General features: G+C 39.5%; 1 protein-coding gene across 5 annotated transcripts in view; it reads right to left on the bottom strand.

The window, feature by feature from the left end:
* EPC1 (enhancer of polycomb homolog 1) overlaps positions 1-16219 on the bottom strand; it is a 90261-nt gene that overhangs the window by 52716 nt on the left and 21326 nt on the right. The window contains exon 1 of one of the 5 annotated variants that reach the window (XM_004777871.3): positions 12634-15033. The exons of 3 other annotated variants lie outside the window; for them this stretch is intronic. In XM_004777871.3, coding sequence (XP_004777928.1) covers positions 12634-12786 — 153 coding nt within the window. In that variant the 5' untranslated portion in view covers positions 12787-15033. Of the gene's footprint in view, positions 1-12633; positions 15034-16219 lie in introns of those variants that run through there. One more of the 5 variants, XM_004777872.3, reaches the window with a different exon arrangement.

The raw sequence follows: 16219 nt of genomic DNA, 5'->3' as shown, positions 1-16219 counted from the left end.
GAAACAGCCTTAAAAACTGTAAAATCACTGAAGCGTACAGAACCTGTTAAAAAGTGCAGAAAACTTTTTCACCTGATGAATTCTTCAAAACACATTTTATACATTTTAGCATTCACTAGGAAACCAATCATGCATTTAAGTTGAGAAGACAATCCAATTGGCTGACACACTTATCTACTTAAGGCCACGTTTTTTGCTACCCTGCTTAGTATTTCACATCCTGTCATAAATACAGCTACAGGTGTATCAAAATCCATACTATCAAAATACTCCATAACAAAAATAATTTGTTATGATGTAAATTTGTTGAAATTTTTAAAAACAACCTAAAAAACATGTTTCTATCCTTCAAGCCCTAAAAATCCTTCAAGGACTAAAAGTGAAGCTAAAATAGTAAGTTAAAAAGATCTGAGCACTTACTATATGTAAGCCACCATGCTATACTTTACACAGGATCTCAATCAGATCAGACTCGGGGTTAAGTGCACAACCAGAACTTTAACTAAAACCTAATTACATAGCTCATGTTTTGAGCCCAGTTGAGAAGGTATTTTCCACCCTATCAGACCTAATGCTCCTTTTTAAATTCTTTTACTATTCTATTTTACGCATTTTAAAAAGAATATTCAATCCAAGAACGTAACTGCAAAACAAAGGAGAATAAAAGGAAAGTAATTTACAATAAAGTATGTACTACAACATGTAAATACTTGGGATATTACCTAGGAAGACAAAATGGAAGCCATCACAGATGCTACATGTTTACAAAGAATCACTATGAATGTAACAGTTAAAAAAGAACAGACGTTCTCCTTTAGGTCTGTTGACTCAAATCCCCAAAATGATGTTGAGGAAATTATTTCCAAAATGGTAACAACCCCTACAAAAGTTCTAAATGAAATACAACATTTCCCTACTTTATATATATATATATTACTTTATATACTAACAGCAATCCTAGAAATGTTAATACATGTGTAAATATATAAAAATACACTGCACAAAAAACACTTTACATGTAAAATGAAATTAGGTCAAGACTCAGATAATTTACAAATGGAAATTTAACATGTTAGGATATTCTGGGGATAGTCAAAATCGTAAGGGCAATTCTTTGCGTTGTAGGGCTACCCTTCGCACAGTGGAACTCACAATGTTCTTGACCCGAAAAGCATCTCCCTAAAATTGTGACTATCAAAGGCGTCCCCACAATTTTCCAGAATGTCCTGAGGATGAAGAGAATACTACAGTCCCCATGGAGAACCCCTGATGAGAAAGGAAAGTTCTCAGATGCTCAATAAGAACCCCAAAGGTCCACTTACTGGATCCTCGATAAGTATACTGTACCAAAATCCTTCACTGTAAAGGTATTTACATAGAGCTTCACAGTTTTTACAAATTTAAGGTTTGTGGCAACCCTAAATAGATCAAGCATATAGGCCTCATTTTTCCAACTGCATTTGCATTTCAAATTTTGTCATTATTATACTTGTTAATGGTGATCTGTGATCAGTGATTACAATTCACTGAAAGCATGAATGATGGTTTTCATCAATAAAGTATTTCTGGGGGGCTTAAACTCATGGCCCTGAGATCAAGACCTGAGGTTGAGATTAAGAGTCAGATGTGTAACCAGCTGAGCCACACAAGTCCCCTAGTAATGAAGTATTTTTAATTAAGATGTGTACTTTTCTTTTGACATGTTATTGCACACTTAACTGACCCCAGTGCAGCGTAAACATATATAACCCACATACTTAAGAGATGGGTTAACTATTCATCCTCCTTGCTTTTAGTGAAAAGAAATCCCATACCATTTTGTCTTCACTGTCCTTTCAAAAATCATAACCCCTCTGAAATTCATACCATCACTTCCCAAAGCTGACTTACACATCTCTTAGTCAAGTCACAGAGCTCCCAGTCTTCTTCTCAACTACTAACACTCTTCTACCACCACGACTTCACCCACATTAATCTTTTCCTCTATTCCGCCTTGGGCACCACTTGTGATTATACTCTAGCTCCTGCCTTCACTGGTAATTGTACCACCTCTGACATCTAAAATCAAGCATCTCACATGCTTAGTTTGTGACTACCCTCTCCTGACTTAGTTTCGCCCAATCTAGCACATCCCTCCCACAGAGCCTTTTATTTCAGTGATTCCTACCATTCCCCCACTATTTATCAGCTCCCTGATGTCCTTTCCCTCCCAAACCAGCTTAGATTCCACGGTTTATCATGTGATCTACTTCTCATCCCTCTCTTCTTCCTCTGTCCATTCTGGGCAAACCCTTGCCCTAGAAAAATTCCTACTGTGTATCTAGTTGGTGCTTGAACTCAAGTTTAATGCTTGCATTCAACTGCTCAAGTGAGCCGACTGGTCTCACTTGAAATGATCATAAACACCGAGCTGTCCTCTAGTCCTTCAATCATACCACATTTCTCTAGTAAATCAGCGTTCCTCCACATACCTTTGTCTCTCTTAAGGTCCCCCCCACTACTCTGAGGTGATGACCTCACCTCATACTTCACAGAGAAAATAGAATCATAGGATGAATTACCTCATTCTCCCACTGCCAATTCTAATAACAGATCTGCATTTCCCCATCACATATCTGCCTTACTTTTAAAGAGGAAGAAGTACTCTAATGAATGACCAACTGTTCTAATTAATGACCAATCCCCACCATGAAACTGATCCAGGAGAGACAGTTTGAAGGAAATAATTTTAGAAAACAAAGTGCCGAGCAGAGAAGGAGACAGGATCATTTTATCCTTTTAGACAACATCATTACAACTAAGTCTAATAACTACTTTAACATTTTTATCTACTAATTCTATTACCTGGGTTATTTCTGTCTTTTTCTGTTATTTTTTCCCCTTGGTTGTTGGTTGTATTTTCCCATTTCTTTGCATGCCTGATAAGTTTTTAATGGATGCCAAAAACTAAGTTTTATGTTGTAGGACCTTTCAGTATTCCTTTGAACATTTCTGGGCTTTTTCTGAGACGCAGTGAAGTTCTCCAAAATTAGTTTGATCCTTTTGAGAATACTGTTTAATCTTTGTTAGGCTGTATCCAGAACAGTCTTTAAAGCTAATTGGGGCCTACTACTAAGGAAGTAACTCTTTTGAGAGCTTTTATCTGACAACCTGTGTATTAGGATGTCTTTTTGCTTCTGCTATTGAAGACACAACATACTCCTTGCCCTATGTGAGCTCCCTGTACTGTCCCTCCAAGTTCTTTCCAACTGCTTTTCCCTCAGCCTCTTTAGTTTCCTCACAGATAGGCTCTGATCAGTTTTTAGCCACACTCAAGGGGATCTCTAGAACTTGGTGCATGTCTGATATCCTGCCCTAAAATCACTTCAGCATCCCCAAATTCTGAATCCTGAATTTTCTCTCTTCAACTCAAGGAGGCTGGTGTCAGGGTCTATTTGCGATCTCCCCTACGTCTGCTTACAGCCTGTAAACTCTCCGAGTAGACAGGGAAACCAAGGGCTATCTCTGCTTCCCTCATTTCTGTCCTATCCGTCCTTTGTGCCTACTGGAAATTTGTGACTGATTTTTTAAAAAATTTAATGTTAGACAGAAAGAGAGGGAAAACACATATAGACAAACACGGAGGGGCAGAAGGAAGAGAGAGAGAATCTCAAGCAGACTCTGGAGCCTGGAGCACGATGTGGGGTTCAATTTCACAATCCCAAAATCATGACCTGAGCCAAAATCACGAGTTGGACGCTTAACAGACTGAGTGACCTAAGCACCCCATTGTGACTTATTTTTAAAAGAAATCATTTTGTTGCTCCCTAGCCCACTCCAGCCACTGTCCTTTTTCTGCTTCTATATTCGCCATGACTCTTTTATCTTTCATTATTTCTTCTATTCTCACTGGGTTTTCCTTCCCATTACTCCACCAAAATGGGCCACATCCAATCAATCACCCTCCCCTTACTCATCTTCTTAGTGGACATAGTTAACCAAAGTCCCTCTTTTTTGTGACACGATCCTTATTTTCTTCCTACTTCTCTATTAGCGACTCCTCTAGCCGAGCCCCAAGGCACAGCTTTAAAAACCATCTATCTCCCAAAGACTTTCAAGTTTATAGTACCAACCCATGACTTCTAAATTTTACAGCTGTAGTACAGACTGTTCTAATGCACTATGTTCTTACATAGCCAGTTAGTTATGGATAAGAGGCACTTCAAACATGTGCATTCTTTCAGTACCCTCCCTCCTCCAATTTTCCCTATCTCAGTAAGTGGCCCAATCATCTACCTATCCAGGTGCTCAAGGTAAAAATCAGGAGTTAATTCTTGATTCTCCCTCTCTCCATCTAGTACATTCAGATTCACCAGCAAGTTTTGCTGGCTCTACCTTCAAAATATACCTCAAATCTATCCATTTCTCTTCATCTCCACTATCACCACTCTAGTTAAACTCACCATCAACTCTCATTCCTGCCAATGTGGCTCATTCTCCCACATGGTGGCAAGAATAATCTTGAAAAGATGCAATTCATATCATGTCATTCCTTTGCCTGAAATGCTCTAATTGCTTACTTCATTTCAAAACAATACAAACTTCATGTAGTAGCCCAGAATACCAGCCAGGTATGGACCCCTGACTATCCTTGGTCTTCAGTCTCATACTACTCTACCTTTTTTCACTTTGCTCTCATCATACTGGCCTTCTACTCCTCCCTCAGGCTTTCTGCATCTATGGGTTTCTCTGCCTGGAATGTTCTTCATCCAGATCTTCAAAGGGTTGGCTCATTCCCATCATTCAAGTTCCAAATCCATGTTCCTTGACCACATATGCAAAGAAAACTCAATCTTCCTCCTTCCACCTGAAATTAGGTTGTTCTACTGCCACGCAAGTTGTACTTTTTACTTTTATTTGCCTTCTTTTTTTGGTGTTCTCCCATTAGAATTCATTCAGTTAAACAAATCAAACCCTTATTACATGCCAGGCACTATTCTGGGTGCTGAAAACACATCAGTTAAAAAAAGCTAGACAAAAATTCCAACTCTAATAGAGCCTACTATATATTCTAGGACATAAGATTCATGAAAAAATGAACGCTGTTTATTCACTGTCATATCCACAGGGCCTGTAACAGTCGTTGCCTCAAAGCAAATGCACAACAAATATTTGCTATAAAAGTGAATGAAAATGGATTATCTCCATTTTCTCAGTCTTTGTACAGCAAACATACCTCACCTCAAATACCTCCACTTATCTACTAGAATAATGATCACGTTCTTGCTTTAGACTTCCAAATAGCCATATTTATATTTTGTTTCCCTTCACCCTCCATTATATTACAGGTAAAACACAAATTTGCAACCATCATTGTAAGATTCTGGCTCCAATTTTGAATTCTCATAACAATAAAAGCATTGTGACTATAGCACCCACTTAGATTCTTTAAATCCTTTATAACTTGTGAGCCTTCCTAGACTAAAATGAAACTAATTATCCATGCACCCAGACTACCTTTATTTCTGTGTAAATTATGTTTATATAATATGCAAATAAAATCATTAACTAATTCAAGATTGAATGACTTTTTTATAACCACATAAAGCACATCTGGAAACAGACTTGAATTTATTGGTAACATAATACACTCATTACAACAAGAAATTATCACAGCCTTGCTTCATTTTGCAGTTATGAAAACCTCAGTACTCGGATGTGTACATGCATGCACTCAACTGTTGGAACCTGGTTGAAGCCTTGAGTCTAAGGCTGATTTTCCCAATTATTACCTAAGTTTATAAAGACACCCTTTTTGCAAATATATACAACTGAACAAGAAAAGAACACATCTAACACGTTCACATCAGAAAATCCCCAAACACAAGGGATTGCGTAAATGTAGCTGTTCTTCAGAATCAAGAAAAAGGCCATTCTAAACATTCAATTAGTACTTGATAATAACAAAAGTCATCTACACAGCATTTTTACATACCCTGCCTTATTCACTCCTTGGAGCTACCTTGTAAGAGTAAATTAGAAGACCACAGACACATAAAAGACTAAAGTTCACTCAGTAAGGTTAAGTGATTTGTCAAAGGCCACAAAAGCCAAACTGCATTTTCTCAGAGAATATACGACTGCTACTTGTGATTTCACAATTATGAAAATAATTAATCCCAATATATAAAAAGATTTGAGACTGTATTAAATCATCAACAGGATGCTTTATTTTATTTATTTTTAAAGGAGATAGAAGTTTATTGAATACACCGCAGGAAGCAGCAGGCAGGACAGCAGAGAGACTGTCTGCCCATCCACAGGATGTTTTAAACCTCACATTATCTTTGCCCCTGGATTCACTCTAAGGCCACGTTCTATTTCTTCAGCCAGAACTTGCTATACTGAAATAAATTCAAACAAAATGATTTGCTTTAATATGTTACAAAATTCAGAAAACAATGCCACCACGTATAACTGAAACTGAATAAAATTTTCAAAGATAACTTCTTCAACAACAAATAATTGAGGAAGAGTTTTATCTTTTGAAGAACTGATTATACTCCCATTTACCACAGCTACAATTCAAATAATGGGTCATAGTACTCTTAATTACAACATGTCTTTGTTTTCATCCACCCTACTACTAGGAAGCTGGTGGATGAAATTCACTTCATATACATTTAAAGGAACAACGTTGGGTCTCCATTATGTTTAAAATAACTGTAATAGCTCAAAATCACTACCTGTAATCACAGGCATTAAGTTACATAAACTTGATCAGGAAAGACTTGCCCCAATGTGTAACTGTGCTTGAGTCAACACAGTTAGCTTCAAGTAACTGATGGAAAGTAGTTTTAGCAATTTATTGAAAACATCTGAATCATTTTTCTCATTGATTTCCCAATAAATGATATATTCTTACAGAAAAGGCATTATAAAATACTAACATAAATCACACCTTAAGGATTCAAAAGTTTACTTTAAAAAGTAAAAGACATACTCTAATCCCTGTCTTTAGAAGTATTTCATATTTTCATACCACTTTTGCACCTAAAAACTCACAACTCATTTTATTCCCAAATTACAACATAAAATTCTCTTTTCCTTGTTGATTCTTAAGAAGCAGAATTACAAACTCTGCCATCGTTCCATGGTATTACTGCTCCTTTTATAAAGCCATCTTTTACTTTAAACTTACTGTTTTAATCAACTGCTTATAACAAATACCCCTAACTTTTCAGGAAAACTGAATCATACAGTCAGACTCCACATTTTTATATATACAAACAAAACTTGTCATTAGCAATGTACGTACATACACACATTAATCCTTCATCTGTTGAACTTTACTACTACCACATACCTTGATGCAAAATGAATGCAAAATATAAAAACTAAAATCTTGTTTTTAGGGGTGTTGGTTTAATATTCAATCTAACCACAAACCTATGAATGTGTAAACACAGGTTATTATTCCTTGTTTACAAAATTTAAGCTATCTTACATTTAGATGGTACTTTTAATTAAGTACTGTTAATTAGGAAAAAGAAATAGCAGTTCAGCACAAACTCCATTACAGATCACAAAGCATTCACAAAATATGATTAGATAAGTAAGCCTGTCAGTATCCATTACTATTGTTTTATAAGAAAATGAAGTCTAAGAACAAATGACACTAATACAAAATTTTAAATATCAAACAGGACACTGAAATAAGAGCTCTTTAGGCACCTAGGAATTATAATTTTCAAGAAGCTCCTTTGGCAGTTAAGAGTAGTCAGTTTCTTCCTAAGTTGCCTATTAGCTTTTTTCAATTATCCTTCTCCTATTAATAAGTCTATCTAATTGTCATACTCATAAAATCAAAATAACTTCATTTGAAATTTCTAGAAGTAATGCTTAACCTTGAGCTTCCTGCTCCATGTCATTATCAATACTTTGAGAAACTGATGAAAAATAGGAACTTTTCTCCTAAAAAAAAATATACCATCACAAAATTTTACGTGCATACTGTGGGAATTCATAACTTTCAAGATTATTTCTAGCAAACCTTAAAACACTTAGAAACTTCTACTTAAAAATATCTTGGTAGGGAGGCACCTGGGTGGCTTAGTGGGTTAAGCCTCTGCCTTCAGCTCTGGTCATAGTCTTGGGGTCCTGGGATCAAGCCCGGCATTGGGCTCTCTGCTCAGCCGGGAGCCTGCTTCCCCACTCTGTGCCTACTTGTGATCTCTGTCAAATAAATAAATAAAATCTTAAAAAAAAAAATCTTGGTAGGGAGTGGCACCTGGCTAGCTCAGTCGGTAGAGACATAGTTGAGCCTTGATATTGGGGTCATAATTTCAAGACCCATGTTTGGGGTATAGCTCACTTAAAAAAGAAAAAGAACAAATAAAATGTAAAAACTAAAAAATCTTGGGAGGGTAGAATTAAATTTTACTACTGCTTCTCAGTTATCTTTGGTTTAAAATAGACTATTTACTACTTAATGCAAAAAAACCTCTCAATTTCTTTCTAATGCAAACCATTTGAAAAAATTGAACCTTGCTCCTACAGTAATTGAGATTTCACATATTTTCTTCACTTTCAAGACAGAAGGGAGAAAGCAGGATTAACTTTACAGCTTCGAATACAAGGACTAAAAGCTCTTAGTTTAAAAAATTTTAAGTTTCTTTCAAAAAATGAGAAATCAAACTTTTAAGTTGATCATTTAAAGTCCTCTAATTTTTTTATAAAATAGAAAACTACTTTAAGTTTTGAAAATGTAGCACTTATTTTTCCTCATATCAAAGAGATGTACATATTTCCAATTTCCCCCTAATTAAAAATGAAAAAAAAAAAAAAAACCTGCCCACTTTATAAATAATCCTTAACTTGGGTTTAATAACATTGTATACAGGACCAATAATGGAAGGTGGTAGTCTTAAGAGGGGAGAAAAGCAGGTGTAGGAGACCATTTTGTCTGGTTAGAACCCTATTAAAACAAGGTGTTGGACTGTAATGGCTAGACCCTACTTCTGACAGTCTCAAAGGTGGCTGTATAAAGTAATATCAATGTGATATCATTAATGTCAATTACATCACATACCCTACCCAAACCAGAGTAGATAACAGAACTAAAAAGGTTAACTCCACTCCTAATGAAGCCACAACACCCTAGACATCCCAATGAAAATGTTAAACTACTGGAACCAGGTAGCTCCAATTTGTTGGAGCTTTAATATCACTTTAAAATCCATGTTTTCAGTGTGTCTTTCCTAAAGGGTAAGTATCCATATGGGAAAATTATAATTTAACGTAAAGCTCCACTTTTGACTAACATAAGTCAACTTTAATAAAAACCTATCAATAGTACTGACATCTTGGAAAAGCTATCTTTTCCATTAAAAGTGAAGCTATGGCACTAAACTCAGTATTTGAACATTCCTAACTTCAAAGTTATGATCTCAAATTTAAGATTATAATCTTAATAAAAATGTTCAAGTACTATAATGGTGAAACATCTGCCCTCTCCACTTGCTTAAACTTCTATCTTTTAACCCCCAAAGGGACTCATTTATCTCATTTTAGAGCTGACAGTCTTTTGATTTCCTATTTGAAAATTGCCTCAGGGGCGCCTGGGTGACTCTTGACATTAGCTCAGGTCTCAGTCTCAGGGTCCTGAGCTTAAGCCCCATGTTGGGCTCTGCCTTGGGCATGGTGTCTACTTAACAAAAAGTTATTTTTTGATTTGGCAAGTTATAATGTATTACAGTGTATCAATTCAAACATTTAATCCCTTAACGTCTAAAACTCAGTCATATCCTTCAATTTATTACAATCTGGAGTTATTTTTCAATCCTACAGTAGTAAAAATAAATTTTAAAACTGAGTTAAGTCATTTTTGGGTGGGGAATTGAGGATTTCTGCTTAAAATTGTTTCTTAAAAATTAAGAGGCAGGCCTAATTAAGTCAATGTGTTCATCTTACATTACTAAAATTGGTTAAATGGGAGTACATTAATAAGTTTTATTTTCAGTGTTAAGACCTAGGATTTCTGTTATTCACCATAGAAACAAAATACGGTAAAAATTACCAGACAGTTTACATGACAATTTTGCGGATACATTTTGATCATGAAATGCTTTCTTAATCAAGTGGTGTATACAAAACTATCCTCATTTAAGTCTGCCCTATTTTTCATGATCAACATACCATTATACTTCTTCTAAACTAGACTCTCAATTCAGGTTCTAGAGCACTCCAAGAGACACCATAAATAATGCATCAGTCAAAGGCAAAAGTTTGTTTTAACCATTCATCTTTTTAAGAAGTATATCATGCTTCAGCAAATTATCAAGAAGTTTTGTTTTTCTAAGGTTAGCTCAAAATTCAAATACATTTATGTTTAGTCTACATTTTCAACAGCATGTATCATGCTACTTTTAATAGTGTGACTTTCATGGCCTGCTACTACTACTGACAGCATGAACCGCAGGACTGTACAGCAGCAGTTTACCTGGTACTGTTTACATCCTATTAAATTCGGTATCTGTTCCTGAGGTCTATGTTTCACTGGTCAGAGTTTTGGTTGTATGTAAACTGAAACAAATTTAAATAGATGATGGAAAAAGAAGTCTGAAGGAAAAAAGTCCCTGATGTCCCTGAGAAATAGACTCCACATGTTACTAATGATATCCACTGCACTGTAAAATGTCAAAATTATTTCTGTGAACAAAATTATCTGTAAAATTTAACAAGTATTAATACTTCAGTTGAGCTCAGCTCTGAATTCAGGTTGTACGTCTTGGACTGTTCTAAGTATTCACAGAAGCAAGACTCAACTAAATGTCTAAAGTGTACTGTAGTGCTACTTTGCTTTTATCAAGGCTCTCCCCACCTTCCCTGGCTGCAAAACAAGAACTATAAATTAAATTCCAAGGCAGTGTAACACCAGCACCCCAACTTGAAAGTATTATCTGTAAAACTTACAAACAGAAACAAAAATAAAACCAAAAGACAAGATTCTGCAGTCACAAGTACTTTAATTTTTTAAAACAAATCACTTATTAAAAAATAAACAAATGGCACCAGTCTACTCTAAAGTTGATACATGTAAAATAAAGAAGTTCCGTCTCATAGATAAAGGGCTGAAAAGTCAGTACTACACTAGACAATCTCAACTACTACATAAACTTATCACTTGGCTTGTCTATAAAGTTAGATTTAAAACACTACTCTCAAAAGTAACATTTACTGTCACAACTATTTTACTTAAAAAGGTTAAGTAACCCAAACAGTTTAAATAGCTTTATTTTCAGAATCAACATTACAAAGCATAATTTCTACATTTAAAATTCTTACAGTACCAAATAGAAGTATTACAGTACAATTTTCCACAACAAAATTGTAGCACACAAATCCAGCGACTCCTTGATTTCCTTGAACTGTCAATACACTGCACCCTGTTTAAATGGCTGTACCTGAAAACCAAGGTATGCAATTCCTTAGGATTAGAAGTCATCAAGTTATACTGTCAAGGATCTGGGGGAAATGAGAGGAAGATTCTATTATCCTGGTGTCTGAACCCAATTTCTACAGCAAGGTAATGCCACAGCTATGATAAAATGTCCATTAGGTGTAAACAGTTGAATACGGACACCCACCCGATTTCGACATCTCAATGTTAAGATTTCTGTAAATGAACTCGACTTTAGTTCAGTTATCGATAAGGACCCCCTCTTTCGAAATCTATCTAGATCAATAACATCTTCTTAAATTGGGTCTTCTCTTCCCCTATGTTGAGAAACCAGAAAGAAGGCGAACTTACACTTTATTTAAAAAAAAAAAAAAAAGGCAGTAATAAAGTTACAGGCTTTAGGAAGAGCTACGTACTCCAAAATAAGTCTGCAACATAGTCTCAAAGATCAAAGAAAAGTCAGGAATAGTTTATGACCCTCCGATTAATTAGAACTGGGGAGGATTAAATGCAAAAGTCCCAGAAAGAGGATATTAAGTCTTATCTTCTATGAAAGTCAGTCATCCGGGCAAACACGCCGCACCCTCGACATTCTACTGCAGGGGGTGAAGGGAATATGAACCTCACAGACGTGCTGTCAACATTACAGGCCCCAGTGAGCCCAGCCACCTTTTCAGGCCAACGGGAAGTGAAATTCCCCCACAGTGCACGGAACCTGCGCTCCGCGGCGCCGGCAGCGCGCGAAGACCGAGGTGGCCCTAGAACGCCACCCAGCGGCCTGCGGAGAGGGCTGCAGGCGGGTCCTCCGCGGCTCCCGGCTCGCCGCACCCCCACCGCCACCCAGCCCGTTCCCCTCTCCGGATGCACAAGGCCCAACCCAAGAACTAAGACCACAAAATGGCTGCCGGCAGCTTCGTCACGTGACCCCTTTGTGCCTTTCGGGCTCCCGAACTCCGCGGGACCCGGGTACAAGTGGCCGGGGTCCGCGGGTGGCCTCAGAGGAGGCCCCGCCGGGCCGCGGCGGCCGGGGGTCGAGGCCGGGGGAGGCGGGGTAAAGGCCCGGCCGGCGACTGAGAGTCGGCGGCGAAGAGAAGATGGCGGCCATTTTGTGTGGGTAGGCTGCTCCGCCGCCGCCGCAGGCAGCAGAGGGAGCGGGGCCTGGCGCTGGGTCGGACAGGGGAGTTAACACGTACCGACTCCTCTTCCTTCTCCATTCCGGTGGGCATCTGCGGCACGGCCCGGTTTATCGAGGCGTATTCGTGCAGGTCGGGCAGATCCTCACAGCGGAAAACCGGCAGCGGCTTCGAGGCGTCTAGCGCCCGCGCCCGAAACGACAGTTTACTCATCTCAGGCGCAGCAGATACCTCTCCGCTCTGGGGAAACGGCCCCGGCCAGCGGGATCATGGAGAACCGGGGGTTCGGTCCCCACTCGCCTACCGCTGCCAGGGACTTGAGGGGCGGAGCGCAGAGCCCGCCGTCCGGGTACTAACACCAGCCGGGAGGGTGGGAGGCTGTGCCGCTCCGCTCCTCTCTCGCTCGCTCTCTTCAATACGCCATGGCCAACATGGCGGACATTAAAACTCCACTGTGCGCTCTTCAGCCAACCCCAGCCATTCCCCACACTGCATCGCGCAGCGGCGCGGGCACGCGGGGGGGGGAGCGCGGGCTCGAGGCCGGGCGCCGGCACGGAGCGCGCGTCCCGCCAACCCCCGGCGCCCGCCGGCCTCGCTGCTCGCGGCCCCCACCCTCTGCGGGCCCGGAGGCGGACGGGCGGGACGGGGCAGACTGGGCGCTCGGACGCCGGAGCCGGCTCCTCCGTCCTCCTCTCCCTCTCGGGCACGCGCTCACTTTCTCACGCTCGCTCCCTCCCAGCGCCGTTTTCTGACAGGCGAAGGTGCAGGCAAACTATCTCCACCCGCACGCCGGTTTTGCGAAAGGCAACGGCGGGAGAATTGCGGGGTGGTGCTATTGCCCCGGGGTAGGCGGGCTCGGTACCTGTCACCCCCGCCAGCTGCCGGCGCGAGGGGCGGGGGAGACGCCGGGGGACCAAAGCCGCCCTGGGTGGGGGTTAGGAGGGGCGCTCCAGAGGCGCAGCGCACCGATGGGAAATTCAGTGGGTGACTGCATGTCTTAGCGGGCTTTCAGGTCTTTAAAACAAAAATACAAACGGAATTAGGGGCAGAATGCCTCTTCGGGTGAACTTTTACCAGCGATTATTTTTACGTCTAATGAAACTCTGGATTATAATATTTGACAGGCTCAGCCGCAAACCACTGGTCAGTTCCCATCCATTGGGCTCAATATAAACGGTAGACATCCTACTCTGCTCCAAAGTAGGGTGTTGTTTTTTTTTTTTTTAATCTTGCATTTTATCCACCCATATTCACTCTTATTGTAATTGAAGCAAAAGGAGTTATTATCGGACACTGTTACCTTAGGGGGGGAAATTTTTGAAGCAAGACCTTCAGAATTTTAAAGCCAATTCGTTACATGTAGTAGCTCATGATTTTTTTTTTTAACTGAAGAAAAATGCTGCTTCGACATAGCCATGGGTTCCACTTATCACTTGTTTTCTGAAAAACTTTCTAAAATTGAGTCCTATAAAGATCTGTAGTGCTCCTGTCAAATCAAAAAAAGAAAAAAAAAAGGCGGGGGGAGACCGTGTTGTTATAGAAATTTAGATGGATGTCATCTATTAATATTTGGTTTATAATACACGTGAAAATTGGTATCTACAAAGCTCTTTCCAGTGGGTTATTTAAAAAATCCAGAAAGACTGTTGTGGTGGGTTTAGTAGGTTTGCCAGCAAAATTACAAACATTCACTGAGACACAAAAATGTTTTATAAGTCTGGTTTTCTTCCTGGGGGCTACATGGCAAAAATAATCACTATTCTTAAATACCGGGTTGATAGGAGCTGTTACATGCTTAAGGCACATAGGCAAACTGCTGTCTTCCAGGTTGGTTTAGCTACGCTCTACCAGGTGGGGAAAAGACAACGAGTGCACAGATTGTAGTTCTCGAAAATTACCCTGAAACTCTTCATACTGGCAACTTCCCTCTAATGAGGCAGAGGGACTTTCACCTACATTTTCTATTCTAAGACTGTGCAGTGAGCATTTAGGAGTCCTCATGGTCTTCTATGTATACTGCTGATTGTCACAGAGCTCTCGGAGAAGGACCTTTTGATGACAACTGCCACACCTGGAGTGTTATGATGAAAGCGCATGCTATTGTGGGAACAGGCAGGAGTGGCACCCAATGCACAGGCAGCGTCTCTAATGAGAGGATTCAGGGAAGGTTTTTTGGAGGAGATAATATCTGAGTCAAAATTGTGTAGGATAAGTATGAGTTAACCTTGCCAAAGAATGAAGAGAAGGAAAAGTATATTAGGCAAGGGAAGCAGCATGTGCAAAGGCAGCCACGAGAGCCCATGTCATATTCTGGGAGCCTCAAGAATTGCCAAGCATACTGTGCAACAGACACGTATTTAGGCAGGTTTAAGAGTTCTGGCTCAATATTCGTAGAGTAGTCCTCTCCAGCCTGCAATATTAGATTTCTGAAAATCCTGCAAGTAGAATTCTGTTGATTTTACAGAAGACTTTACGGACTAATAAGACTTTCTAGAACAAAATAGGGTCTTAAATTATGAATGAACCACCAAGGAAACAAATACAATATTTTTAAACTGCATTAAAATAACAGCTTATGAATAACATTTTCTTCATCCCTAATGGGCACTGTACAAATCAGTTCCTTGCTCCCTAGAAATTCTAGAATCACCCTCCATGGCAGGTTTGGAGATATTTACAAATTAAGCTTACCTTTTTGCAGATAATAAACCTGCTGAGAGACATTTTCTTTTTGCATCAATTCTCCATCCGGCTCAATGCCCTGGATTTCTGACTCCTAGTTCTGGTTTCCCAAGGACCCAAATGCTGGAGTCCCAAGCCTTATAACTCAACTCACTTCCCTCCCTCCTAAGGGGCAGGCGTGCAGTAATAATGGTTCAGGTTTCAATGTAGGGGATACAAGTAAGATTCTGACCAAAGGATACCCAGTTAACCAAATGATCAGCCCAAGGCAGTATGGTCAAGTACAGTGTTATGGGAGTTCAGAAGGAAAAGTCAGTTCCCGCTGGGCTGATCGGAGAACATGGAGAAGATAGTGTGTGATTTGGTTGTGAAGGATGACTAATGTTCCAATTGGCAATGGCAATGAACTGGTAGAAGAAAGGGTATTCATGGGAGAAAGCAACTGTTTGAACAAAACAGTGAGAGGAGGCAGCTGGCTGGTTTATGAAGATGAGAAGGCTTATTTGGCTAGAATTCAGTAGGAGACTCTGACAACAAACCAGGTATATGATAAAATGGGTAGGAACTTGGGTTGAAGGAATAGGGGTAGAAAGAGATAAAGTTTTAGTGGTGATAATAATTATAATATCATCATGCTCAAATGTGCTTCATTTCAATTTATACCAAATACAGAACTTCTGCTGAAAACAACAAAGAATGTATGAAATGCAACTGCTCTGGCACTGCTGTTGGCTATATATAATAAACCTGAAATATGGTTCTGAATTTTAGTTCATGTCCAATATGTGCCCAAGTCTTATTATTTATTCTTGGACATTGTATCCAGGATTCGTTCCCTTGTTTCCATTTCCATTGTCTCAACCATAGTTCCAGCTCTCATCACTTCCCGCCTAGAAATGACCTCCAACCCAATGCATCCTTTATTCATGCATTCCTTTGATAAGCTGTCCTTAACCACCTACTT

Source organism: Mustela putorius, unplaced genomic scaffold (assembly GCF_011764305.1).
Source record: "Mustela putorius furo isolate JIRA1106 unplaced genomic scaffold, ASM1176430v1.1 tig00003913_pilon_pilon_pilon, whole genome shotgun sequence".
NCBI classification, from domain to species: Eukaryota; Metazoa; Chordata; class Mammalia; order Carnivora; family Mustelidae; genus Mustela; species Mustela putorius.
Note: the sequence above shows the minus strand (reverse complement) of the source record. Positions and strands in the feature narration are given on the sequence as shown.